This window comes from Gadus chalcogrammus, chromosome 1 (assembly GCF_026213295.1).
Source record: "Gadus chalcogrammus isolate NIFS_2021 chromosome 1, NIFS_Gcha_1.0, whole genome shotgun sequence".
NCBI classification, from domain to species: Eukaryota; Metazoa; Chordata; class Actinopteri; order Gadiformes; family Gadidae; genus Gadus; species Gadus chalcogrammus.
In genome coordinates this window covers 22,835,229-22,861,966 of record NC_079412.1, presented here as the reverse complement: position 1 = coordinate 22,861,966, position 26,738 = coordinate 22,835,229, and the positions used below count along the sequence as shown (strand labels likewise).

Below are 26,738 nucleotides of genomic sequence, written 5' to 3'. Positions count from 1 at the left end.
TCTGTCCCCACTGCAGTTCCAGGAAGCATTCGCCCCAAGCCACGCGAGTTCACCTTTAGCCAGCCGTAGCCAAACAGTAGCTCACCGTTTACGACTACACCACAATAATTAAAACCTTTATTGGGTCCAATTTGCATGTCAGCCCGCCCCCCCCCCCCCCCCCCCCCCTTTTCACCCCTCAAAATTGTAATCGAATTTGTGTTAATAAACGACGCAAAAAAAGGAAAATAAATAAATAAACAGACTAAAAACAATTCGTGCAACCTCAGTGGGTACAGGACAGCCGGGCTCTTAGTTCAAATATCTTACCTGCGTATTAATCTGTTTCTCCTCATCATATACCTGGATTATTCGAGACATCTAAAGAGGGGCAATGACATTACAATAAAAGACAGTAAAGTAGGAGCAGGGGTGATGGGAAAAGAATGAACTTGAGAAGTAGGAGGTCACAGCACAGGTTCGGGCAAACGTGCGCTTGTGTACGGTTCAGTCCGGTTGGGCGGGCGGGCCAGGCTCCAGCTGCATTACACCCGCACCGGATAAGACAAGGGTCGGCGATGAACGTTTTGGGTGACTTTACACTGCGCACCAGATACGCCCAGCATTACCCTTCACATGCCACACAAACGATCCCCCTACGGACATGGGGCTACCCTTTCTGCTGTGTGTCCAGACCCCAGCCCTCACACGTTACATGGACCTGCTTGAGGACTCGCAGGGAGTTCATGATAGGCAACATGGTGGCGGTAGAATCCGTTTCAGTGTTTGGGACAACAACAAGAAATAACAGGTATCCACAGATACACTTTGAATACCTAATGGTGCACGTCAGAAACTGCCAACGCCCCTTAAGATGTGATTTAGTGTTTGCTATGCAAATTGACATAGAATAACACACACTGAAGGGTCAAAACTAATTCAGTCCGCAGTGTACTGAGGTCTGGTCATGGACGAGTGGAGAGACAAAGATCACAGGGGTCAACCCATTTACTAACAACGACCATCATTGCGGTGTGCTCCAAGCTTAATCTTTGTTCAGGCTTGGGTTAGTTGCCGTGGGGGGGATAGGAAAGTTAGGAGAGTTCCTGTGTCTTTGCAGAATGCTCTGTGTGCAACAGGCCATTCTGCCCGTCGTACATTATTTCCCAATAATAGGACACCCCAGAGTGGTTTATTCCGCAGTTTTTAACAACGGTTACATTATACTTTATACTCTAACCTAGAATATTATTGTTTTTTTATCAACTTAAAGCAAGGATAGGAATTTGAACAAACCAAGCTTGATTTTTTAAGTCTTCAACCGATAAAAGCCTCCCTAAAAAAACACTCCCAATATCAGTTGTTAAGGTTTGATTTGTTTAAGGCAGAGGTGTCCCATTATCGAAAAAATTGTCACACCGTTGGAACGTATGTCGACCAATCAGGATCAGGGCTCCATCACTGCTGTGGTACAACAGTCCATGGCAGCCAGTATAAAGAACACCCAGGCTCCCAACAGCCAAGGGAATCTCTTCCCATGTTTATACACACAAACAGTGGGATTCATCGTCATCCGTGACACATTGTATACCATTCATGAATAGCTATATGTACTTATAGCTACCCATCTTAATATCCTACACATGATATTAAAAGTGCCACCCAATACACCTGGGCATTAACATATTTGTAAACCATAGCTACAGTACCATAACTGGTCTTAGAATTGTAAAAATTGCAATTTTCTGTACCTTAAAACCGGCAACGACTCAACGCATTGGTGTACATATGCGTTGAGTTATACATAAGGAGTTAGGAATGCAAGGCTTTTTAAACATCAAACAATCCCAAACCTAAAAACCACCAATCGTACAGAAATCCCTACCCACACCCCAACACTGTTCCACCTTAGTCCCTGCAACTCATCGTAAAACTAAACAGCTGAACCTATGTTTATAACTCCCGACACCCCATTGGTCACACTCCGAGACCGACAATCACCACCACAACACCTGGGAACACACGAGTACAGCAGGTGGTGCACGACGACACCTCGCAGACCTCTGTGCTGCGACACGACTCCACCTCACCTCCCACACCACCACCACCTCCCCCACCCACCAACTCCTCCCCCCCACCACCTCCCAAACCAACCACAACGTACCACCTTGCGTCTGGGTGCGGGCAGGCGGGCGGGCGGGCGGGCGGGGGGGGGGGGGGGGGGCGACATGCATAGGGTGGCCGCACGCCGTAGGACTCATGCCACCCACCTCGTTGTACTTGGAGCAGTTGCTGAAGACCAGGCGCACGTCCGAGACAAAGTCCTGCGTGCTGCGGTACTGCTGGGCGCTGCGCACCTGCAGCTTCTTCTTCACCTTCTGCAGGTCCATGGGCTGCTTGATGATCTTGTAGTAGTTGGGCACCTTGGGGGGGTGGAGACGACGGCAGTTGGCATCTCTTTTTCTAGTCAGTCATCTAGCTGGCCTTTTCTCGCCAGTGTTATTATGAGGGACTGTTTCAACCCGGTGTTGGGCTTTTACTTTAAGCTTTAAATTATTGAGCGTTGGGAGGGCAACCTTTCATCACTTCCAAACCATTGTCCTGCCTCTGCAATTATTATTTTTAATTTTTATTATATATTAAAAATAAAAAAATACATGTACACTAAACATTTATTATATTTGGAGGTCGTGTCTGTTTATAAGCACCAGGCTTCATCATCTTATTTATGAAGAGCTCTCCATAAAAGCTCTGTCAAGGCGCCGGATTGATGTGGTTATCTGGTCGAGTTCTCCCCGTTAATCAGAGCCTGATTGGTCACACCAAGCCCCTCTTTCAACAGGAGGGAGAGGGACTTACCGAGGTGGCCACGGGCTCCCTGAAGCCCACGCTGAGCTCATGGCAGAAGACGTACAGCAGGAGACGCTCACAGCGCTGAGGGGAGAGGAGCCAAACGTCAAGGGCATGAATATTCATGATGAGTGGGGTGAGGTGGGGCTGGAGGGCATGCCCACTGCTCAGGGGGGCTGGGGTGTGTGAAGATATATATATATATAGTTGTGTGTGTGTGTGAATATGTGATGAGTGAGTGAGTGAGTGAGTGAGTGAGTGAGTGAGTGAGTGAGTGAGTGAGTGAGTGAGTGAGTGAGTGAGTGAGTGAGTGAGTGAGTGAGTGAGTGAGTGAGTGAGTGAGTGAGTGAGTGAGTGAGTGAGTGAGTGAGTGAGTGAGTGAGTGAGTGAGAGTGTGAGAGTGTGTGTGTGGCTAGGCATCTAGGGTTTCGGTTAGACCGGTGTATAGTTCTGTGTGTTTTTCTCATCAGTTAGCATGTCAACAATAGCTAGGCGTGTTTGCTTTCAGGTAGCGTTGTGTGGGGTTCAGGGAGTGTGTGTGTGGTTACGGTTAGCATGTCAACTACAGCTAGGCGTGTATGCTTTCAGTTAAGACTTGTGCGTGGTTCAGAGAGCGCGTGTGGTTCGGGCAAGCAAGTCGACTATAGCTAGGCGTGTATGCTTTCAGTTAGAGTTGTGTGTGATTCAGAGAATGTGTGTGGATAGGGTTAGCAAGTCAACTATAGCTTGGCGTGTACGTTTTGTTAGACGCATGCGTGTGTCTCGTGTATGGTTAGCATTGTGTGTATAGTTTGTGTGTGAGTGCGTGTGTATATGTGTGGTACTGACCCTTTGGTCCTCAGGACTCAAGCTCTGGTCAGAATTCCTCTTGCTGTCGTCACAGTACTGGATCTCAGGGGTGTCCAGACTCCGGCAGAACGTACACAGGAAGTCTCCCCTGAAACAGATGCGATGCAGCGGAAAAACAATCAAATATTTTTTTCTGGCAGTCGTATTATTGCATCACTGTTTTAAGCCATTTTTATAGTTTTGACCGACACAAGCCGTCAACTGGCGTCAAGGGCTCGCTAGCTAGCCTGATGCTAGCGTGCCAACTAGCCCTTGCAGCCATTTCCTGGGACATTCTTGAAAACAGCGTTTTTCACCCTATTTGACACAAGCTACTATAGCCGATACAGGTCCCTCTCTCGCTCCCGTTCCTTAACTCCCAGACGATATTAAAAGTCCTCCATCAACATTCCCGTTCTTCCTTGCCGTTTAAGATCTGAAGGTCTGTAATGTAATTTCTTGACGACGTACTTGGGGAAGATCTTGATGGAGGGGACGTGGCACTTCATGTGGAACACCTTGGGGCAGCGGTCGCAGCACAGCAGGTCGCCGCCGTTGATGCACACGGCGCACCAGTCCTCGTTGGGGTCGTCCTCCTTGCTACCGGCCCCGGTCGGTTCCCCCCCCTCCGCCGGGGAGCTCTCCGACGGGCTGGTGCCCGCCGTGCCGTTGGTGAGCGGCGGGTCCGAGGGGGCCTCGTTCGTGGGGGCCAAGGCGGCGGCGGCGGCGGGGGGGGGGGCCGGCGTGGTGGTGCTGCCGGTGGACGTGGAGGAGGACGAGGTGGTGGTGGTGGTGTTGGCGGCGGCGGCGGCGGAGGTCGTCGAAGGGAAGCTGAAGGCGCTAGCGTCGCCGGAGCCGTTGTAGCCGGAGCAGGGGGCGTCCGACTGGGGCTCCGTCTTGATGCGGTCCCCCAGGGGCTTGTACACGTCCTGGCTGCTGGGCGGGGGGAGCCCCAGGGGGGCCAGCGGGCTCTCTGGGCTGCTCATCTGTGGAGGAGACAAAGAAATGACCCATTAAAAAAATACGCATTTAAATGCATTTAAATTAATTAGTTTCAATAATGTATAAATTAAATGGAAACACTGCATGCATGGATAGCTATTATTTAGAAGTTATGATGCATCAGGATTTTTCCTATTTAAAATGTTTGAATTGTTATCATGGTCCCGTCATTCCACAGAATTTCCCGAATGGGATAGAGTACAGTGATCCCTCCCTTATCTCACACATCATATCCCTTATCTCACCATGTGCATTATGCATCTACCCCCCACACACACACTAGATAAAGAGAACGATCCCATCGCCGGTGCCTTTTGAATGTGGTCTGAATACCAACAACATCCCATGGTGCTGATCCATTATGCATGTACATCCACTGTATACATTATGTAGGCGAGACTCTGGCACTGGGCCACGTGAGACAAAATGGCGGCCGCGAGCCGGGGGACGGCAGAGGAAATGGAAGGTGCGAGGGAGGCGTTACCATGCACGCGCTCCGGCCCGAGTCGTTCCCCCGCTCCGTCTTGACGGAGGAGTTGGAGGAGGAGGAGTTGGAGGCGGTGCAGCCGTAGTCCTCCTTGGTGCCGGGCTCCTGCTTGACCCTGACCTGGTCCACTCCAGGGCCCCCCGGGACCACCGTCCGCCCTGCAGAACTACAGCTACACACATTAACACACACAAGCATTAACAGACACACGGGAACGTGCAGGCATGGACACACACATTCGTTAACACGCTGCACACATGCAGACATCAAATCACACACACACACACACACACACACAAAGTACAACACACATACATGCACTGACGCAAATACCCAAACACATTTACACTTGATTCATATGCATGCATGTCAGTTTGTACATGCGAGATTGAGTGAGTGTGTGTAGATTGTGAACAGGTCAGAGTGTTTGCCTGCAGTTTGTGTTGTGTCCTTGTTTTTGTGTGAAGATTGTGTGTACGCCAGTGTGTCTGCGTGCGTCTGTAGGCCAGGTGTGTGCATGTTAGTGTGTCTTGTCTTACCTGCCCCTGCTGCCTGTACTGGAGTTGCTTGAGGGCCGAGCTGGGGTGTGGGCGTTGGACAGACCTGGAGACCAGACCGACGAGGTTAGTGGAGAAAACCTCACATGCCTGAACAAACACTCCCAACCCCTCCCACAAAATCACCACCTTCCAAGATCTCCTTTGGTTAAAAAGGATTCACCTCAGTTGAAGATAATTCACCTCAGTTGAAGATGAATCACCTCAGTTAGAGATGAATCACCTCAGTTAGAGATGAATCACCTCAGATAGAGATGAATCACCTCAGATAGAGATGAATCACCTCAGATAGAGATGAATCACCTCAGATAGAGATGAATCACCTCAGATAGAGATGAATCACATCAGATAATGAAGACGAGATTAGACCCTTTGCTCATAGAAGACTGAGGCATTTGGCTGTCAAAGTGGAATAACAGAAATAGCTTATAGATAAAAATCATTTTTTTTCAAGTGTAAATGCAAACATTAAGGGTTGAAACAAATGTGAATCTCATTTCAATACAACACGCCTAGACAAATGAAAGCCCCAAAATGACCCAAACAACGACCCTGAAGACGTTGATCAAGTGTATTGCTAGGACATAAGAATGAATAGATTTGAAAGCTGCAGTGTGGCGGTGCCAACAAGATGGAGGAGGAGGAGGAGGAGGAGGAGGAGGAGGAGGAGGAGGAAGGGGGTACGGGAATGAGACTGTTAGTTTAAGGTGATAAGGATCAGAAATGTCAGTAATATTTGGTTTGAAGTCTTTTTAATGTTTATTTGGTTTGTGTGTGCGTGCGTATGCGTGTGTATGTTTATGTCTGTGCGCATGCACGGGTAGTTGTGTGGCTGCGTGCCTATGCGTGCGTATGTTTATGTCTGTGCGCATGCACGTGCAGCTGTGTGTGTGTGTGTGTGTGTGTGTGTGTGTGTGTGTGTGTGTGTGTGTGTGTGTGTGCGTGCGTGCGCCCGGTCGTACCTGAGGAGCCGGGGGAGTGGGTGGAGGGCCCCGGGGAGAGGTTGATCTCCCCGAGGTTCAGTGGCAGGTGGGGCAGAGCGTGTGTGCTGGCCGTGATGTAGCGCGTCAGCAGCTGACCCAGGCTGCTGGAACCAGCATCCTCCAGCTGGGGGCGACGCAGAGCAGCGCCACAGGGGAGAGAACAACAAATAATAAGAGAAGAACCCTAGCGGTGAAGACTGTTGTGAATCACAATATCAATTCAGTACACATTTTCTGACCCTGATCGAAACAACAATTAGCAGTTTTAAACTATTTGTGGCTGTGGGTTGGGGTGTCACCATTTCTTTTTCTTACTGGTCACAATATTTTCGCATTTTACAATAATTTACATTTCGGGCCGAACCACAGCAGTCCGGCCAACAAGCGCCTCGAGGAACTACGTGATCTACGTGTTAATACGGTGATGGACAGATGGCCCATCCAATCACCTGCCAAGCTTTTCTTTTTGGAAGGGCCTGCCCTTTTCCAAACAATTTCCAAGAATGACTCCCCAGATGGCTCTGTGCAACAAACCATCTGGTGTGTCAGGTTGAAAACCCTAAGGCAGCCTGTTCCTATACACACGATCCTTACCAGAGCTTTCAAACTTTTTAAATCATCATTATTGTTTTAATCAAAAACACACTAAATATCTATAGCTGATACATCCAAAATCCCCCCACGACACCATTATGGCGTACCAGCCAACACTAAGTGGGGTACAGAACCCCAGACCCGGAAAAAACAAAGATGTAAACATTTGCCCCACCACCATCCAGAAGGCCTGTGGTAGGGCTGAACAATTCAGCGAATTTTGATCGTGATTTCGATTTTTGGGTCAAACGAATCTCCAAACTAATATAATCGAGCTGAAACGATTATTTTTTAAATATATATTTTTTTAGCACATTTGTTTTATTCATTAATTTTTTTATGGATAACAGTAGGACATTTTTTGCACATTCTTTTCAACTTGAACATTTTCTATTTTAACATTTAGTGTTTTTTTTAAGGGCAAATTTCAAAGCTCCCAGCTATAAAGTGTTTTTTTGAGAGAAATGCTGTCCAAACGCTTAATTTTACCTAAAAAATAATCGTTTGAATAGTTGTGATTCAAACATCGAACAAAATAATCGTGATTACGATTTTTCCCATAATCGGGCAGCTGGGGGTGGGGGCGAGGGTTACCTGGATGGGGGGGATCTCAGGCAGGCAGGGCAGGTTCTCGGGGTTGGTGACGGAGGGGATGAGCTCGATGGGCCCCACGATGGGGCTGGTGGTCCCCCGGTGGCCGTGGGCGCTGGCCATGCTGGCCATGCTGGCGCTGGTGGGGCTGGTGGGGTTGGCGTTGTGCAGGGAGGCCACGGGGAAGGGGCCGGCGTGCCCCGGGTTCGAATGCTGCACGCGGAGAGAGAGGGGGGAGAGAGAGGAGGGAAAGAGAGAGAGGGAGAGGGAGAAAGTGAGGGAGAGGAGACCAGGGAGAGAGAAAGAGCAGGATGGAAGAGTGAGGGGGAAGGGAGGGGGGGGGAGGGGCGAGAGAGAGAGGGGGCGAGCGGAAAGTGAGGGAGGGAGAGGGGAGAGGAGGAGCGAGGGGGGGGGGGGGAGTGAGAAAGAGAGAGGGAGAAAGTGAGGGAGAGAGAGGGGGGTGGGAGTGAGAAAGAGAGAGGGAGAAAGTGAGGGAGAGAGAGGGGAGACCGGGGAGAGAGAAAGAGCACGATGGAAGAGTGAGAGGAAAGAGTGAGAGGAAAGAGAGGGGGGAGAGAGAGTTGGGCGAGCGAGTGAGGAGAGAGAGAGGGGAGAGAGAGAGGGGAGAGAGAGAGAGAAAGAGTGTGATGGTAGAGTGAGAGGGAAGAGAGTGAGGGGAAATTTAAAGAGGGGGAGAGAGAGGGTGAAGAGAGAGGAGGAAAAGAGGGCGAGGAGAAACCAAAAGAAGGAGATAAAGGTAGAAATAGAGTGGACATAGAATGATAGAAAGAGAGTGCAAACAAGAGAGAGCGAGAGAGAGCGAGACAGGGACAGAGTAGGGAAGAACGGGAGGTCAAGCACATGGGGCGAGAGAGAGAGGACATGGGAACAGAGTTAGGCATCGTCTCTCGGGCCGAGGGTGTATTGAAATGCTGGTTCATGAAGGCGGCCATGGAGGTGTGCGAGTGGGCATGCACTGGGAATGACACGGCATGCGGCACAAGACACACGGATGTTAGAGTAAGGAAAAGGTGCCAAACCCCTGACTGTAGTAAGAAACGAAACCTTTGGTGGCTCATCTCAGACTCTATTGACATCTGGACACAAAGAAAAGGTCACCCGCTGGAGTGCAGACCACCAGCCACACACTGGAGTAATATGGCCACAGGTGGAGCGACAGTGCTGGGCCGCGTTCCAATATCCATACTTCCATGAGTACACTTAAACGAGGTACACCATCCGCACTCACTAAGTGCGCTAATTGTCAGATGTCAGTGTTGTTCCAAATCGAATACTCCGTGGTGCACTAGCCGGAAATTACGATCACGACTGCCGCCGTGGCTCCTCCCCCGCAATAAACATCCCGCTTTGAACGGTGAACTCTTTGCGCCTAGCAGCTATAAAAAGCTATAAAAACTGCTAAATGACTATTAATGTAGGCTATGTGGAAAATGCGCCGACGTTGGCTCAGCCTGGCCCTCCCCTCTTCCGCTACGTAGCTAAGATGGCTGCCGTTGAGTACGAAAAGTGTACATCGGCACACACTTCGCGATTTGACAGTTTTGAGTACAACATCCGGGTCCTTTCAGTACACTTATTTTCGCCCGATCTGAATCGGAACGCCCTACGTACTCAAACTTAGGCTAGTAAGTACGGATAGTATGGATATTGAAACACGGCACTGGAGAAGTTAGCTTTTTCGGCCATAGATACACATGGGTGAGGCTAGGCTAGGCTAGGGCCAAGGCTAGGGCTTACCTAGTGCTAAAGCTAAGGGCGCTCTCTATCAAAAGAAGTTCCTACGAATCACGACGTATATTGTTTAAACGTACTGTTTATATTTCAAGTTTCAATGTAATTGCCATGGTTACGGCCCTGCACTCTCGCTAGCTGTCCTCTCTGTGACTGACAGGTTTTCACTGAAACATCCAATGAGCTAATGAGATTCCGACCTTTGACCCTTTCTGGTTTGAACAATGTATAATATTTTGCGTTGGTAATTGAATAAGCCCGCCTCACTGTTTGTATCTATGAACTAACTTCTAGTAAGCTAGGTATAAAAGTTTGTCATAATGGATAAAATGTTAAGACATAGAAGCTACCAATAACAAATACTATAGGTAAGGAACCAACAGTCAAAAAGACGGTGCTGTAGCACACAGCTAGCCGAAGCATTTCACCAGTCAAACACCAAACGGGACCAGCAATTGTGATAACCGGTGTTTCACCATAGATGGTGTTCCTGCAGTTTGTATAGTTCCTCTTTAAAAAGGGCCCCTATTTGACCCTCAGGTGTAAGGATGGACCTACCCAGTGGACTGTACCAACTGGTGGACTGAACTATCCATCAAACATCTGGGTGGGCACTCAAGGTGTAAAAAAAAACTTTGATATGGCTATTGAGCATCCTAAATGGAGGCTCTTTAACACCCAGACCCATAATATCTTTGTACGTGAAAGCCTTGTAAACAATCCTGTGCAGTATATCTCTAAATCAATCTAATTGTGTGAATGTGTGTGTGAGAGCGTTTGTCTGTGTGTGTACCAACCTGTCTCTGTAGCTGGGGCTGCATCATACCGGGGTATTGGGGCTGCCCGTTGTGCCGCGGCTGGGCGCTGGGCATGCGTGCCTGGGGCGAGGGCCCCGGGAGACGCATGTGGTGGGAGGAAGGGTACATGTGGGGGCCCGGCCCCCCGTTCATGGGCACAGGACCCCTGGCTATCTGCTGCATGCTGATCAGCCTGGGGGGCTGGAGGGTCACACACACACACACACACACACACACACACACACACACACACACACACACACACACACACACACACACACACACACACACACACACACACACACACACACACACACACACACACACACACACACACGAAAGCATTGTCAGACACTTTGGATCAAAGTGATGATATAAACTCGTAAGAATCACAACAGGAAATGAGGCAATGTTTTACCAATCTCTCTGTAGAAATGCAAGATCATTGGCAATATTTGGATTTGTTAATGCAAGATTTGAAATTCTACATTCCCCGTCTCACTGCTCTCCTTCTCAACCTCGGTCTCTCCGTCAATCCCTTTTTAATTGTCCCTCCGTGACCTCCTCCCTTCTCAATCTGACCTCCACCTCCCTCAATCTCTGACCTCCACCTCTCTGAATCTCTTGACCTCCACCTCTCTGAATCTGACCTCCACCTCTCTGAATCTCTGACCTCCACCTCTCTGAATCTCTGACCTCCACCCTCGCTTATTCTCTGCCCTGCCATGTGTGTTTGCACACACACACACACACACACACACACACGTGTTTGTATGCGTGTGTATATGTGCGTGTGCGAGTGTCTTGCGTGTGTGCGTGTCGTACCTGCTGCTGTACCATCGACGGGCCCGCCTGCCCCATCGAAGGCCTTGCGTGTTGCTGGCTCAGTTGCGACGCCATGCGCATCTGCTGTTGGATCTGCTGCTGATGCTGCTGTTGTTGTTGATGCTGCTGTTGATGCTGCTGCTGCTGCTGTTGATGCTGTTGCTGCTGTTGCTGATGCTGCTGCTGCTGCTGCTGCTGCTGCTGCTGTTGTTGATGTTGCTGCTGCTGCTGCTGCTGTTGCTGCTGTTGCTGCTGCTGCTGTTGATGCTGCTGCTTCTGTTGTGCGTACGCTGCCTGCTGCTGCTGCATGTGCTGCAGCCGTAGCTGTGCCAGGTTGATCTGGCCCTGGTGCTTGCTCGGGTGGCCAGGGGCGGACGGGATTGGGGGGCCGGCCACCAGCACGTTGGCGGGGTGCGCCGACTGGGGGGGCTTCTCGATGACCAGGTTACCTGTCGAGGAACTCCGTGTGAATACAGGATGAATCCATGACAGTTACAATACTATGCAGGGGACCTGGGCTGCATCACTGCGGACTGGGCAGTTTAGGCAAGGCAACTTTATTTATCTAGCACTTTTCATACACAAGGCAGACTCAAAGTGCTTCACATATAAGCATTGTCATACAATAAAATAAAATAATAGATAAGTAAAAGAAAACATATGCAAAGAAATGAGTAAAATAGAAAGTGCTATGCATTTAAGATCGGATCAACAGTCTCTGGTACCCACGTCGGGACTCCAACCCGACCTAAAGGAACTTGGTTCTTTCTCTGGGACTCGAACCCGGATTCTAGTACTCTATTCTAGGACTCTAACCTAGATTCAAGGACTGAAACCCAGACAGACGTTGGGACTCCAACCCAGACAGAACTCAGGCATTTCTCTGGTAATCCAACCCGACCTAAAAGGAACTTGGTCCTTTCGCTGGGACTCTAACCCGACCTAAAGGAACTTGGTACTTTCTCCGGGACTCCAACCCAGATTCTAGGACTCTAACCCAGACAGAACTTCTCAAAGTCTCAAACCCTTTATCCTTTCTCTCTGGTATCAGATCATGTATCTTTATGGTAAAAATAGAAAATAAAGGCAAAGTTAAAAAGGCATTTTAGTAATAAAATAGAAAATAAAGGCAAAGTTAAAAAAGCTTTTTAGAAAGTGCAATGTATTTAAGATTCAGCAGAAAGCTAAAGCAAACATAAAAGTCTTCAGTCTTGTTTTAAAGGTGCTCAGAGTTGGGGCAAGTCTTAAATCCTCAGGGAGTTTATTTCAGCTATTTGTTGCATAGTAACTAAATCCTGCTTTCCCATGTTTCGTGTTTACTCGGGGGATAATTAACAGATTGGTCTCAGAAGATCTTAGTGGTCTAGAAGGCATATGTATTGGAAGCATATCAGTTAAATATTTTGGCCCTAAACCATGTAGGGATTTATAGGTTAGCAACATGATTTTAAAATCAATTCTCTGACCTACAGAAACTCTAGCAGCAGCATTCTGAACAAGCTGAAGCTTCCTTACCCTGCGTTCACACCAAAAGATGCATTTGCTGCCCGAACGCGTTGACGCCTGAGTTTTGCGGCGCGTCAAATCAAGTTTTGACGCGCGTCAAACTTTTGCGGCGCGTCAAAAGTTGAAATATTTCAACTCGAGCAGCATTTGACGCGCCGCAAAATACGTGAACGCGCCCTTCGCCCGTGCCCGTCAGCGGGCACGGGCATGCCGCGCCGCAAATCAGATTTTGACGCGCGTCAAATCAAGTTTTGCTGCCCGTTTTCTCGGCAGCAAATGCATCGGCAGTAAAGCAGCAACGCGTCTCTACATTCACTTTGAATGGGATCACGACGCGCGTCAACTTTTTGCATCTTTTGGTGTGAACGCAGAGATAGAGTTTGTTTTGGGAGACCTGTAAGGAGACCATTGCAGTAATCAAGCTTACTAGTGATAAAAGGCATGTACAAGTTATTGTAAGTCTTAGTTTAGTTTGATTTATGTTAATTTCCTTTGAATGAAATTTCATAAATTGCAGTTAGTCTCAAAGGCACACATTATACCCCACCCCCGTGATGGAAAGCCAAAGAACATAATTAAGTAGCAGTGTTTCCCCCAGAAAATGTCTTAGTCAAGGTGGTCAAGGAGCAGGGGGGGGGGGGGGGGGGGGGGGGGTCTCCGTTTCAATTCCATTCAAAAAGCCTTATGGCACGACCATTGTTGTAACAGTATTACTGAAGCATTATTGATCTTTATTTTTTTACACCTGATGGAAGTAGGTTTTCTTTCCCTAGGAGAGTTTTCTACTTTGTTAATGCATAATAATTAATATTATAAATTATATATATATATATATATATTTTTTTATATACATTGGTAGTCAAGGCGGGGCCCTAATGTTGTTTAGGCGGCCGCCTTAACAACACAGTACTGGGGGAAACCCTGAGTAGGGAACAAGGTATTAATAACTAGGGAACAAGTCATTTATACCTAAGGGAACCAGATATTAAAAGGGAACAAGGTATTTAACTAGGGAACACTGTGCTAATAAGAAGGGAACCAGGTATGACTTGGGCCACACCCAGAAATAACGAGAGGTGAATTTCAGGTCAAGCTACCTAGGTTCACCACATTCTTGGCCCAGAAGGTGGGGTCGCAGAAGAAGCGCACTGATCCGTTAGCCTGCGGTACGGGCTCCAACCTGGCTTTGAGGACCTGCCGTAGCTGAAACAGAATCTACGCACACACACACACACACACACATCACACACGTCAGAACTTCCGAGAGGTGACAGAAAAGCCTGTGTCATGTGTTAAAGGGGACATAATGCGAGTGTGATTATTAGTAGCAACGTTTGCTTCAGTCCACTGGGCAGGCTGGTGGACTGATCTATCCAGCACACATCTAGGCGGACACGCCCACTCGTGAGGTCAGAAGACGCCGCTAATCACACTCACGCCTGGTAGTATAATATGTCACCTTTAAGAATTATAAATCCTTTCATTGTAAGTAAGGGTTAGGTGCTGAGGGCCATTTTCCCTACCAGCCTCTTGCTGTAGAGTAGGGCGGTGCTGCTGCCGGTGGTAATGGCCCAGTGGCAGAACTTGAGCACGTGGTGGATCTGCTGGGCCAGCTGGGCTGTGTCCTTGTGCTGCGTGACCAGCCGCCGGTTCCTCTCCTTGGTCACACCCTGGACCACAGCGCAAGACGGGGGCAGGTTAGGGGACGGTATGGCAACACACACACACACACACACACACACGTGCGCACACAGTCAGTCGGTCAACAGTCTCAGACATCGTCGACACAGACAGACCCCATTATCAACGCAAACACACACATACAGACAGTCAGTCAGTCAGTCAGTCAACAGTCTTACACATCGTCGACACAGACAGACCCCATTATCAACACAAACACCCACACACAGTCAGTCAGTCAACAGTCTCACGCATCGTCGACACAGACGGACCCCATTATCAACACAAACACACACACACAGTCAACTGTCTCACACATGGTCAACACAGACAGACCCCTTATCAACACACCCCCCCCCCCCCCCCAAAACATGTGGGGCCTGGTTTTAAGTGTCAACTATTCGATCTTTGACCTGCCCTATCCGACTGACCTTCTTAATTATGTGGAGGGATTTCTTACAACTTGCTGTAAAAGATTAACAGATAATGGTTCAGACATTTAACCAGGGATCCTATGTTGCTCTACAGTCAGCAATGCGGTACGAAAAGTGCCTCAGACTCCAACTAACTAATCACCTCTACTCTACCATTAGGATTTAGGAAGCATCTCACGTGTAGGGTCAGTGTAAGGGGAACCGCTTTTTATGTAAGACAATTATGGTCAAACTTTCGGGCACGTTTTCAGTGAAACGGAGATGATGTTGCACATTTTCAGAACACGTATGAAGCAATACTGCCTCAACATAAAAACGTACAGAGCGCAGCAGTTTCCCTTTAAGGATGGAAAACATGGACAAAATGACTACTAGGCAATAACTGATTTACACTTGTTCATGTAATGCCCTAGATTCCACACACACCATGCGGGCCAAAACCCAAAAAAGAAAATCGACCAATGAGCTCTAAAGGCCAAATTCATACTTCTTTGGATCTATAGGTCAGTGCTTGCATACATGGATCTGCCTCGAGCATTCGGAGCATAGACGCTGTTCAGTAAGTGACTTTTGGTGGTCTGTATAATGTAAAGATAGGTCAAGCGTATCTCAAGATAAAATACGCATCACGAGCCAGAAAGGTCTCTGCGGGCCGCACCACTGACTAAAGGGCTGATTATGGCTCCACGTCGACGCAACGCAAGGGGGTTTACGGACCCCTTACGTCCTTGCGGACCCTCCTTGCGTCCACCACAAGGGCCTGACGTGCGCCTCCTAAAACATGTAACCTTGCGTTGAGGCGACGCCGTAGCAAGGGCTGTGATTGGTCCGCTCACTAAAACCCGACAAAGAACCAAAACAGGTTCATGACCGCGTCCAAAGCGTCTGTGTGGTCCTTGCGTTACATCGACGTGGTAACCATAACTGAGCCTTAACAGACCCCTGGTGTACCCAAGGCCATAGAAGGAGCTGGCATTTGGTGTGACCAAAACAGGTGCGGAGCGTGGGAAACTCACCTCGAGCTGCTGGAGCAGGGACTTGCCCTTCTTGTTAATCTCGTTGATGAGCGTGAAGACGGCGATCTTGATCTCCTGCTCCACCTTCCTGTGAGTCTCGCTCAGCTCTTTTAACCTGCCCAGCAACCACACCGACGCAAACAAACCACCATTTAATGGAGGAAATGCAACACGGTACATATATATTTTTTCCTGAAATGGTACACATTTTAATTAGCCAAAATGTTGTGAAATCGAGTGTGTGATTTCAGGGCAGGGGGAGGGTAAGGGATGGCTCCTATGCTGGTGTTTGTGCCACTAATCCTGCAATGTGGATGGATGTTGTAATCGAGACAAACACCTTGACAAAGACACGTTTGGTTGTTTTCGATTAACAAGAGGCATTCAAAACTAGACCATCGTGACAAAAAAACAAGTATAATGAGGTTTAGAGAACAATAAAGAAAGAATCTCCTTATCTGGCCATCATTTACCAAGGCCAGCGAAATGCGTTTCCTGTAAGAAAACCAATGGTGTGACAACATAATCTACAATATCAGCGAATTTAACACTGCTCTCCCATCCAAGTGGGTGTATTTGTGTGTGTGTGTATGGTTGCATGTATATGTGTGTTTGTGTGTGTCTTCTGTGTGTGTGCAAACGTGCAGTAATGCCGCCTAGAAAGACTATATTGGCTGCGTGCCTTGCTCAAGTGTTAATTGGATCGCAGCCTCGTTCGCGAGGTTCCATTTGTTTGCCTTGTAGTTAATCCATCCCAGTTCGTTTTCAACCAAACCAAAATAACCATGAAAACTCCAAAAGCACGTAATAAAACATGCGTGAATCGTGATGTTTCCGGATTTTCCATCCTCCTTGTGGGCCCACCCCCGCCTGCTGCCCACGCTCTACCACAGGGCTGCAGAGGAGGCCGGAAGAGGCTCTCTCACCTGGTCTGCACCTGGGCGACCGAGAAGCCCACGTAGCCCCTCTTCTCCTGCAGCTTGGTCATGTGGGTCTCGATGATGCCCTTCTGGTTGAGGAAGGCCTCCTCTAGGAACTGGTACCTGGGGGAGACATTGCAGGGTTGGTGATTTCCAATTCTTTCTGTCTCTGCTTACCTACAACCACGTAGTTCCATTTTTTTTTTGCATCAGCCATTTGCTAATGGCAATAATAGTACATTGAATTTAAATTAAATCAATCCAATATAATGTCACTGAAGTGGCCATAATAACAAAGCCAAGCAAACAAAGCAAAAATAATCAATCCAGGCATATGAATGCTCCTATTGCCTCCCTCAGGTTTACACCCACCCACACGCCCACAGTACGCTCTCTCTTGACATTGACCACCCTGCCGTATTGGGTTTTAAAAGCTTCCGACAGTTAAGAGAGCAAAATTTAACAGAACACAGGTTGTGACGTGTGTGTATATGTATATATATATATATATATATATATATATAAATACATGTATATCTTTGAGTCATTAAGGAGCCAGGAGGGGTGAGGCATAAAGAATGACCACGAGACAAGTCGCTTGCAGACATTGTGGATCAGACCCAGAAGCCCATCCTCCTCGATGCGTCGCGTCGGAGGAGGCCTGCAGTCGCGGCGTCAATCCCAGAAGGCGGAACGCCGGGACCGTCAAGGCGTCGCGAGGTGGGAGGGCTACCTGTGTTCTTTGTGCTCCAGGAGCTGACAGTCCCGGCAGGTGAGCGTGTCACAGGTCTCGCAGAAGAGCTTCAGCGGTTCCTGCTTGTGGACCGGACAGAACACGGGCCTCTGTCCTGCTGAGGCCGGGGCTGCTGGGAGGAAACCAGGCACAGGGGGACAAACGAGTCAGAGGGCGTGGGGTATGTAGAGCGAGGAGTGGGTGAGTGAGTGTGGAGTGAGTGAATGAGAGATTGTGGAGTGGGTGAGAGAGTGAGGAGTGAGTGAGAGTAGGGATTTCATAGAGATCACGGTCGATGGAGAGACACAAGATTTCAAACAATATGAAACATGAAGCAACCCAGTTGAAACCAATACCCCCCCAACAAGAAACGGCGAAACACCACAGCCCTGGTAACCAGCAGAATGTAAAGAGGCCCCTTTGGTATACTCTGGGATTCTGCAGCCTGGGGTTACCATGGCAACAGCCTTATCTGCACCACATCTATCTCCCTCCATCAAACTACCTCTACTCACTCTATCTCTCTCCCTCTCTCCCTCCCTCTTTTAATGAGACCAAGTTTCGAAACAGCTCCTGTTTTCAAACAAAAGTAAACATCCAAGCACAAACCGCACCATCTGGACCCAGACGGGTGAGGGTCCGGGGGTGGCGAAGGGGGGATAGCTGCTGGTACCATTACGACCGCGCCCCTGCCCACCCCCCGACGGCTACCAGCTTGCTCACTGGGGCTTCTACGGTTCAGGCGAGCGAAGGCTTTCCATCAGATACTGTATATGTAAATTCTTTATCTCTATAAACGGCTTTAAGGCCTATAGATGCCATCAAGTGCTGCTTTCCATGTCCGTGTCCTGATGTTAACCCCCCGTCGCTTTATTTAAACCATTTTCTAGCTTTTCCATGAAAACACTTGTTAACATTAACCAGCACAGCACGACATCACGTGGCCCTGGGAAGCCGCATGAGACAGGAACAGACCCCAAGGGGATACACAGATCCAGTGACCTCGGTTCGACCCCCCCCCCCCCGCGCCGTTGCTTACGCGTGGTGGGCTCCTCCCCGGCGCCGTCGTCGTCCTTGGTGCGGATCTTGTGGTCCTTGGTGATCTTCACCCGCTGGTGGGCCTCCACGCACGTCTTGCACAGCCACTCGGCGCACTCCACGCAGAAGCCGATGGTGCCCGCGTTGTCCTCACAGCTGGTGCAAGTCTGGGCCGGGGGGGGGGGAACCCACATCAACCGTCAGAAACCATGGCAACACATTCCTGCCTCACACCCCCCTCCCCCCTCCCCCGTACCTTTCTACCTTTAGAAGGATTGGTGGAGGTTTAAAATTGTATGACTTAACGTTAAAGGTTTCCCTGGAACGTTGTTCACAAGGAGAAGTCTAATCTGTTGTTTTTGTTTAAAACTAGTCTTCTTGGGGGGGGATCTTGAATATATTGTCTAAAAAAAAAGCAGATAGCAGCTCAATTAGTGGTAAGAAGCCAACCAACAATCGGTTGGTGGAGATCATAGGACCCATTCTCCCCTTTGGCTGTTGGATCACATGATCTCGTCATGTGTTCGGCCACCTTGTGGCCACACCGTGTGCCTTGACGGAGTTAACAGATCCTCATGGCTTTTAAAAAAGGGGAAATAAAGCCCAGACTCGTTAAGAAATGCCGTCAGTTTGGGTTTTTTCATTTAGGGACAGGAGCGGCTGGCTCCCCTGCAAAAACCCCTTCGGTTGGGTTAAGCCTCGAAGGCAGGTGCGTCTCATCAATGCTTAATCAGCAGGTACCAGGTAACCATTTCAGCCAATAAGAAGCGGCGCATGATATAGCGTCTGGTTAAACTTGAGAGGGACTCATCCAATGGAAACCAATGTACAAGTGGCGTGGGGGTTTGGCTGCTTGCACTCGCGGCATTATAAGATGCTTAGCATAAAAAGGCCAGATGGCATGTCATTTTTCAATATACTGTTTCAGAAGGATGGGAAGGTCCTCTCTAAATGTACTTCGCTCCCTCCTCCGTCCAACCTCCGCCTACAAGCGTGTCTTTACAAGAAAGGTGGAGTAGGTGGAGACTCAGCTGTTTCCGTTTCAACCTCTGCCTCCTACAACTGACTTTACCCCAGTTCTAACAAGACGAATGACCCCACCGCTACAAATGTACCATCATGTAAACATAAAGCATAAAACAGTCAGACACCATTACAACCTTCAAGTCACAACTCAAAACTCACCTGTTCAAACTCGCACACAACGTCTAACTGATCACTGTTTTGATTGTTTTTTTGTTTTGTTTTGTCTTGTTTTTGTTTTATTTATTTCTTATTGCTTGTTTATTTATTTATTTATTTATTTTTTCCACAATGTCTTGTTTTTGTTTTTTTGTTTTTAAATATGTATGATGACTATATGCTCTGTAAGGTGACCTTGGGTGTTTTGAAAGGCGCCTCTAAATTAAATGTATTATTATTATTATTATTATGTAAATATACAGGTTTGGTTGCATAAAATGCATATACACACGAAATTGCATGGAAAAACACCAATATCAATGATAATATATTGGGGAATTGTTCATGTTATATTTCTCTATACAAGGTGTTGTTCCTAGAACTATAAATATATGAAAAATAAACATAATTTCTTTGCCGTGTATAATCATCCCCATCCTCCTCATCTCCAAACCGTCTGAAAGTACCTGCGCGGACTTCTCGCTCGACGTGTTCGTGGCCTCGGACGTGTCTTTGACGAAGTAGTTGTCGATGATGTCGCTTTGCTTGTAGTCCTGGCAACAGACCGTGCACCGCATGACGTTCACTGGAAGCAACAAGGGTGAGGGGTCATGGTGTGAAACAGAAGGTCACGCGCAGCCTGGATCGCGCCACAATGTTGTAGAGTATTAACTTCCTTGCAGCGCTGGACACACCAAACAATCGTTTACCAATTGCAGGGTATAGAATATGCTCTGATCCGCCTAGACTAAATATAGCCTAGTACGGAGGTATAACTAATATTAGGGCTACCTTCCTCCTTATGAATCATAGTCATTATGAATAGAGCAAGCCACATGGTCGCTGGGGCTCCGTGACTTGGAATGCTCAACGGGCCGAAAAGACCCTTCAGAGCATTCATGTACAATGTGCTGCAATGGCCGTGAGCGGGACAAATGTGCAACTACAACATTTAATGTTTCACCGGAATACAACGGTGAGGCAGCCACAAAACAGGACCCCCTGTCCACACACATTCCTTCGGTGGTCGTCGGTAATGCATTAAATTGAAAGAGTAACTGTGCTTATCGACCCACTGCTTGAAGAATAAATGACATAATTGTAAACTTTGCAACTGCAACCGGTGTAATATTAAATTGAACGGTCAATGGTTTACAGAGTAACGGCCGTGATAAGTTACCACATCCCCTCCCCCACATACTAATCACATAAACCCAGAGCACCTCCCCCCTCCACACTAGTTAGCTGCGGCGTGATCCAGTGTGAGCCGGTTTAAACCGGTCTACTCTGGTTTGAGCAGCACACAGCCGGTTTGTGTTAAGCCCCAGCTGCAAGGGGCTGTGAATGATTGGTTGTGAAACCCAGCTGGAGTGAGATCTGTAGAGACGCCCCGTTACTCCCCACACACACACACACACACACACACACACACACACACACACACACACACACACACACACACACACACACACACACACACACACACACACACACACACACACACACACACACACACACACACACACACACACACACACACACCTCACATCTGTCACACAAGTAACAAGACCTATTCATACAGAGAAATACATACATTCAACTGACATGCATGTGTGGGCACTATATAGTCCGACACACATACAGAAGGATTTCAGGCATTAGGGTGGTGCTCTTTATTACTTAATGACCACACACACACCCACCCACCCGAGGTAACCAACTGTGCCATTATTATAATTTACTCCAAATGTTATCTTTACCAGGGTTTTACTGCTGCCAAATGAGGGGTTTAAGGCCAGGGTGGTTGGCCAAATTTAAATTAGGATTGACCACTTAAAGATCTGCATCACAAAGAAATAAACAAGCAGATTGTTACTACCCCTGACAAGTAGCCGTTACATCAGATTAGATCTTTCTGTAAACGAATGTCTAGGCTGACCGACCCCTTGAAAAAAGAAAAAAAGTACCACAGACGATTTTATCTTACTTGCATTACTCAAAGCCTTACTTAGAAACTCAATCATTAAAATGCCTTTTTATGACCTCATTAACAAGAAATTTAGGGAAGTGTAGACCAGACTCTCCACGCAGAGAGTCAAGACGACACCCTAGTACGACCAATACTATGGGTGTCTGGGGCCAACCGTAAACCAAGTCACGCCCTGGGACTACTTGCTCGTCCACCTCACACCCAGCGTCTTCACCCACTGTACACCCCGCCGGCACATACACCCACCTCACACTCACATACACCCACGTCACACCCACCCACTATAAACCCTGCCTGCACCTACACCAACTTCACACCCATCGCACACCAAATATAATCCTTTGCTGCGGTACCTACACCTGTTTCACACCCTGCCCATACACCAACCATAAACCCTGCCTGCACCCTCTTCACACCCAGCACATACACCCACTATAAACCCCGCCCGCACCTACACCCACTTCACAACCTGCCTGCATACACCCAATTCATACCCAGCAACTACAACCACAGCACATACACAAACTATGAACCCTGCCTACACCTACAGCCACTTCACACCCTGCACAAACACCCACTATATACTCTGCCTGCACAAACATACACCCAACATAATTCCTTATGGTGTGTTCCTCAATCCCCGGACGCCAGACTTCCGAGTCGAAAGTCGAAGATCTCCCAGCTTTCTTGCGACATTTCTCTGAGGCCCGCCCCCCTTTGGTCTTCATCTTCCGGAATTCTGAGAGTAGACCGAGAACAGTGATGACGCTCAACAAATGGCTGTGCCCGTGAGGAGATTTATTTTCTTTGTCTTTTCTACCATGTTGGCATTTAAATGTTGATTTTAAATGCTCTTACACACTTGATTACATTCGGTACTTTATTACGGTCACCAATATATACATTGCATGGTCTTACTGTGCATGCCATACAATGTAAAGTTCTGTTTGTTTGTTTTCGGGTTGGTTTGCTAGAGGCTATTGTAGCTAACAATAAACAACGACTAGCCAATTTCATGACAATCACAAAGACGAACAGGAATGCTATAAATGCTCCGAGACCGGAAACACGCATCAAAAGGGCAACTCGGAAGGCTGGCGTCCGAGGATACAGGAACACACCATTACCTATTCACTTCATACCCTGTACATACACTCACTATAAACCCTGCCTGCACCTACACCTGTTTCATACCCTGAACATACACCTGTTTAAGACCCTGGACCTACACCCGTTTCACTCCCTGCGCCTACACCTATATAAGCTAACAACTACTTTAAGTTCTGTGACAACTACTAAACATCCCGTCCTGTGATTATGCAAACTTAATGCCCACGGCATATGACCGACCCCGGTCTCACATTCATCATTCAAAGTATGATACATTAATTTAGTTATCCAAGAGGTACTTGGTGAAATATGTATTCGGAGACCTTGATGTGCAAGGTGAGGCGGGAGACCTCTTTCTCAAGACATTGGGTTCACACACCGAACTGTCGGGCTGGACGTGAAACACCCTCAAGACAATATTCCTGGCACGCACGTAATCCGTATTCAAAGCATTGTGCACCGTCACAATAAGACATGCTTTCGCATACTTCCCAATGGAAATGAAGACCCAGTTGTCACGTACACACAATGCACATGGATTCATCATCAATGTCCGATTTGCAACGAATGCATCTACACATTCTGGTTATGCCAATGAGACAAATACATTCATCATACCTGACCACAAAGCTTCCGTTATTCAGTGAGTTTTCCACGGCCATAGACTAGCTAGTTGCTGTGTGGTATTGCAGTTAGTTCTGATATTTCATGGTGGGACTGGATCAAAATATATAAATAAAATAAATATGAAATTCTTTATGAATATCTCGTCTTTCCACCATACCAAATATAAATGCTACCTACCGCCCTTTTTAAATGAATGTCTGTAATGTGTACAATTACACGCACTTAAAGTAAAATGCATTGCATATAATAATATACAACACCAATGTGGTCATATGAGATGGGGAGGGGAATAAATACTCTCTACAGTTCTGTGAGTGTCTTTATCCCAGGTTCAGCCTAAGAGTATGGTATTATATAGGGGAGTGTTTGAGGGAAGAAGATGACATGGCAGCTTTAGTTTAAGAACCAAGCACTACTTATGAGTGGGGATTTGTATACTTCCTGTTGCCTAACACTGTGTTTTAGGGAAATACGATTGGTGTCAAGGATGAATTCCTCCGGCCCAACCACCCTAAAGCCTCTGGAACATGTTTCGAGGCCTTCACAGACAACAAAGAGCGCCTCCAGCACCAAAGAGAAGTGTCCAGCCATTTACTGCTCTATTTTGGCTCTTCATATAAATAAAATCATATCATATCGACAGACAACAGGTTTAAGCAAAAGTTGGGGGGGAAAGATTGTTTCTTTAAGGTCAGCTGTAAAAAATATATATAAAATGCATTATATATATGTATAATAAAAATGTTATGATTATCGTGTCGCTGCTTGTTATTGCTAAACATAGCACCAATTAAATACAAGGACCAACACCAATAAGCATTTTAAATGCTTAGTGAACATTAATAGATATCCATCCAACAAATCGCCATGATACAATTGAGTTTGGGCCTTAGCTCCACCAAGATTAAACCAACATGTTGTCCGCAGTGATGCAGCGTAATTATAACTTAATGTCTATACAACGCCACCAAAAGAGGACAACGCCGTCTCCAACGTTGTTCCTTAGCGACCAACAACAAAGTGGTGTGCCCAGAAAAAAAAAAAAAACCTTTTGGTTTGCAGCACGCAGAGCCCAAGTGCCCCTGTCCAGACATGGCCTCCTCCGTCCAGGTGTATCCTACAGACAACGTGCGGTCACACGTCACGCCCCATCATCAGCACCACGCTTCGCCAGGCAACACCTCTGATTACATCTCAGTCCGACTGGCTCCACACTCAGACACCTCTCCCACCCTGCCCCAGAGCCCATTACTAGTAGACGCCGGCCAGCTGGCCAGCGCCAGGTGGTGGGGATACTTGGGGTTCTGGTCTAGATAGGTCTTGTTATTTTTCACAATTTGACTCACTACTATCACTGTCCTGTACTTCTGCCGTGACACCCGCAATCTCTATTAAGGGATTCATAAAATCTCATGTGATCTCTTATCTATTCCTTATTTTTTTTGGAAAATGAAGGATGTTGAAAGATGAAGGCTCATTATTGCATTCCAGGTTGCATTTGGCCTCCATCCTACAGCTAGCATAGCCGAGCAAGCCGCACCACTTGAGGATTCAACCCTGCTTGCAAGAGCAATGTGACACAGGGACGCCTGGCTGCACCACACTGACCAGTACTCTTTTCAGTTCCAGTTCAGTAGTGAACCTCAGTCTACTTTGAAATGCATGCATTTCTCTACTGTGTTCTGTTTGGTTAAGGTTGGATAAAGGTGCTGCTCCAATGGTTCTCTTTCTAAGTGGTTGGGACTGCGATGTCCTAGACAAGTTCTTACCTGCAAGCAGACCATAACATGGACATCCCCATACTAAGTGGCCAATGTGTTCAACCAAATACAGTGGTTGTAATGATCAATGTAAATCTAATGTATTCAGTATTTATTATTAATGCAAACATTCTCACGCCTAGGATTTTCCAACATATTGGAGGATCACTGGATCTCCACCGTTATGGGTATGTATGTATGGCAATGCATGTCAATTATATTGCTGCAATAACATACACTATCCATGGAATGAACCTGAATATTTTTTACAGTCATATTGATCATTTATCATTAATCATTCGTGAGAGCATCGAGAATCTAGCATTATGAACGTCCACATTTGCCACAATTAGAAGAGATTAAAAAGATGATCCAAAAGGATCGTTAATCTTCTATATAGAAGACCAACATATACTGCTGCAAGACACCATCTATTTGTACAGGTCAATGACGAAATCAATCCACAAAGCAATTGAAATCACTGGCAAGAGGCAACTGGTGCTCAAGCACCCAGTTTGCATACATAGCTGTGTTTAAGTGTGCCCGTTTGAGCCCCTAAGATGTAAACAGTTCCGTTTTGACTCGGGCATCGCTAGTGTAGTTGCACTTCGCACGAGTGTGTCTCACTTACCTATATGAGTCTCTGTCTGTCCGTGTGGTCCGGGCACCTGTAAGCTTAGCTGTCTGTCTGGCTGAGGTATACATTTCAAACAAAACGAGTGTAGACAGGGAAGAAGTTTGGGTTCACATTCTCGGTTTTGGAGATTCTGTTTACACACCGCGCACGTATCCAAAAGATTAATAGGGATGGCAGCTGGCGTAACTGGCGGGACCGTGGGAGGGGGCGACATCTCAGTGGTCAGTCCGCTCACGGGAGCATCCCCGGTGGCCGGGGACTCCGTGGCAGTGGGCTCTTGGTTCGCACTAGTGTTCTCGGCGGGGCTGTGGGTGCTGCTCGCCTCGCCGTTGGCTTCGGCTCCCGCTCCGCCGCCGCTGCTGTTGCTAGCTTCCCCTTCTTCGCTGGTGGATGGTAGAGGGGCCGTAGGGGCACTCTCCCGCGACTCTGGAACTTCATCCTTCAAATTCGGTTCAATTACTATAACCACGTTGTCTTCGTTCGTTTGTGAATTCCCACTGTCTTGTGCAGGAGGCGCTGTGTCTGAATTAACAGAGGTGTCCATATCATCCTCGCCTTTGTTGTCCGCCATCTTCCTTCCTCTTTGAACCACTGCACGTCGTGCGTAGCTTTTCCACCGTGAGGACGTGACTGTTGCGTCATGACGTTTGTGACAGATAAGATCTCGGGCGATGCGTGTAACTTTTCTGTTGCGGTTGTAACCATAGAGATATGCTTGTAACATGTATACGTTCATAACTCTTTCGATTAAACTAACTATGACTTGAACATAAAATAGCATACAACACAGTCTACAGTTCCCGTCGTTACCGTGGAGGTATCGGTTATAAAGGGGGGGAGGTTGCAACCGTGATGGATGT

General features: G+C 47.6%; 1 protein-coding gene across 4 annotated transcripts in view; it reads right to left on the bottom strand.

Annotated features, from left to right (window-relative positions):
- Positions 1 to 26,492, bottom strand: part of trim33 (tripartite motif containing 33) — a 28,621-nt gene extending 2,129 nt beyond the window's left edge. The window contains exons 1-19 of one of the 4 annotated variants that reach the window (XM_056596619.1): positions 25,873 to 26,492; positions 20,222 to 20,340; positions 18,574 to 18,739; positions 17,535 to 17,667; positions 16,808 to 16,924; positions 15,882 to 15,996; positions 14,275 to 14,421; positions 13,849 to 13,966; positions 11,246 to 11,694; positions 10,421 to 10,621; positions 7,875 to 8,084; positions 6,666 to 6,810; positions 5,686 to 5,749; positions 5,144 to 5,318; positions 4,129 to 4,643; positions 3,658 to 3,766; positions 2,839 to 2,913; positions 2,250 to 2,402; positions 310 to 360 (exon numbers count right to left, since the gene is read on the bottom strand). In XM_056596619.1, the coding sequence (XP_056452594.1) occupies positions 310 to 360; positions 2,250 to 2,402; positions 2,839 to 2,913; positions 3,658 to 3,766; positions 4,129 to 4,643; positions 5,144 to 5,318; positions 5,686 to 5,749; positions 6,666 to 6,810; positions 7,875 to 8,084; positions 10,421 to 10,621; positions 11,246 to 11,694; positions 13,849 to 13,966; positions 14,275 to 14,421; positions 15,882 to 15,996; positions 16,808 to 16,924; positions 17,535 to 17,667; positions 18,574 to 18,739; positions 20,222 to 20,340; positions 25,873 to 26,449 (3,639 nt within the window). In that variant the 5' untranslated portion in view covers positions 26,450 to 26,492. The remainder of the gene's footprint in view (positions 1 to 309; positions 361 to 2,249; positions 2,403 to 2,838; positions 2,914 to 3,657; positions 3,767 to 4,128; positions 4,644 to 5,143; positions 5,319 to 5,685; positions 5,750 to 6,665; positions 6,811 to 7,874; positions 8,085 to 10,420; positions 10,622 to 11,245; positions 11,695 to 13,848; positions 13,967 to 14,274; positions 14,422 to 15,881; positions 15,997 to 16,807; positions 16,925 to 17,534; positions 17,668 to 18,573; positions 18,740 to 20,221; positions 20,341 to 25,872) is intronic. The other 3 variants (XM_056596637.1, XM_056596627.1, XM_056596648.1) reach the window with 3 other exon arrangements.
- Positions 26,493 to 26,738: the final 246 nt, after the last annotated feature.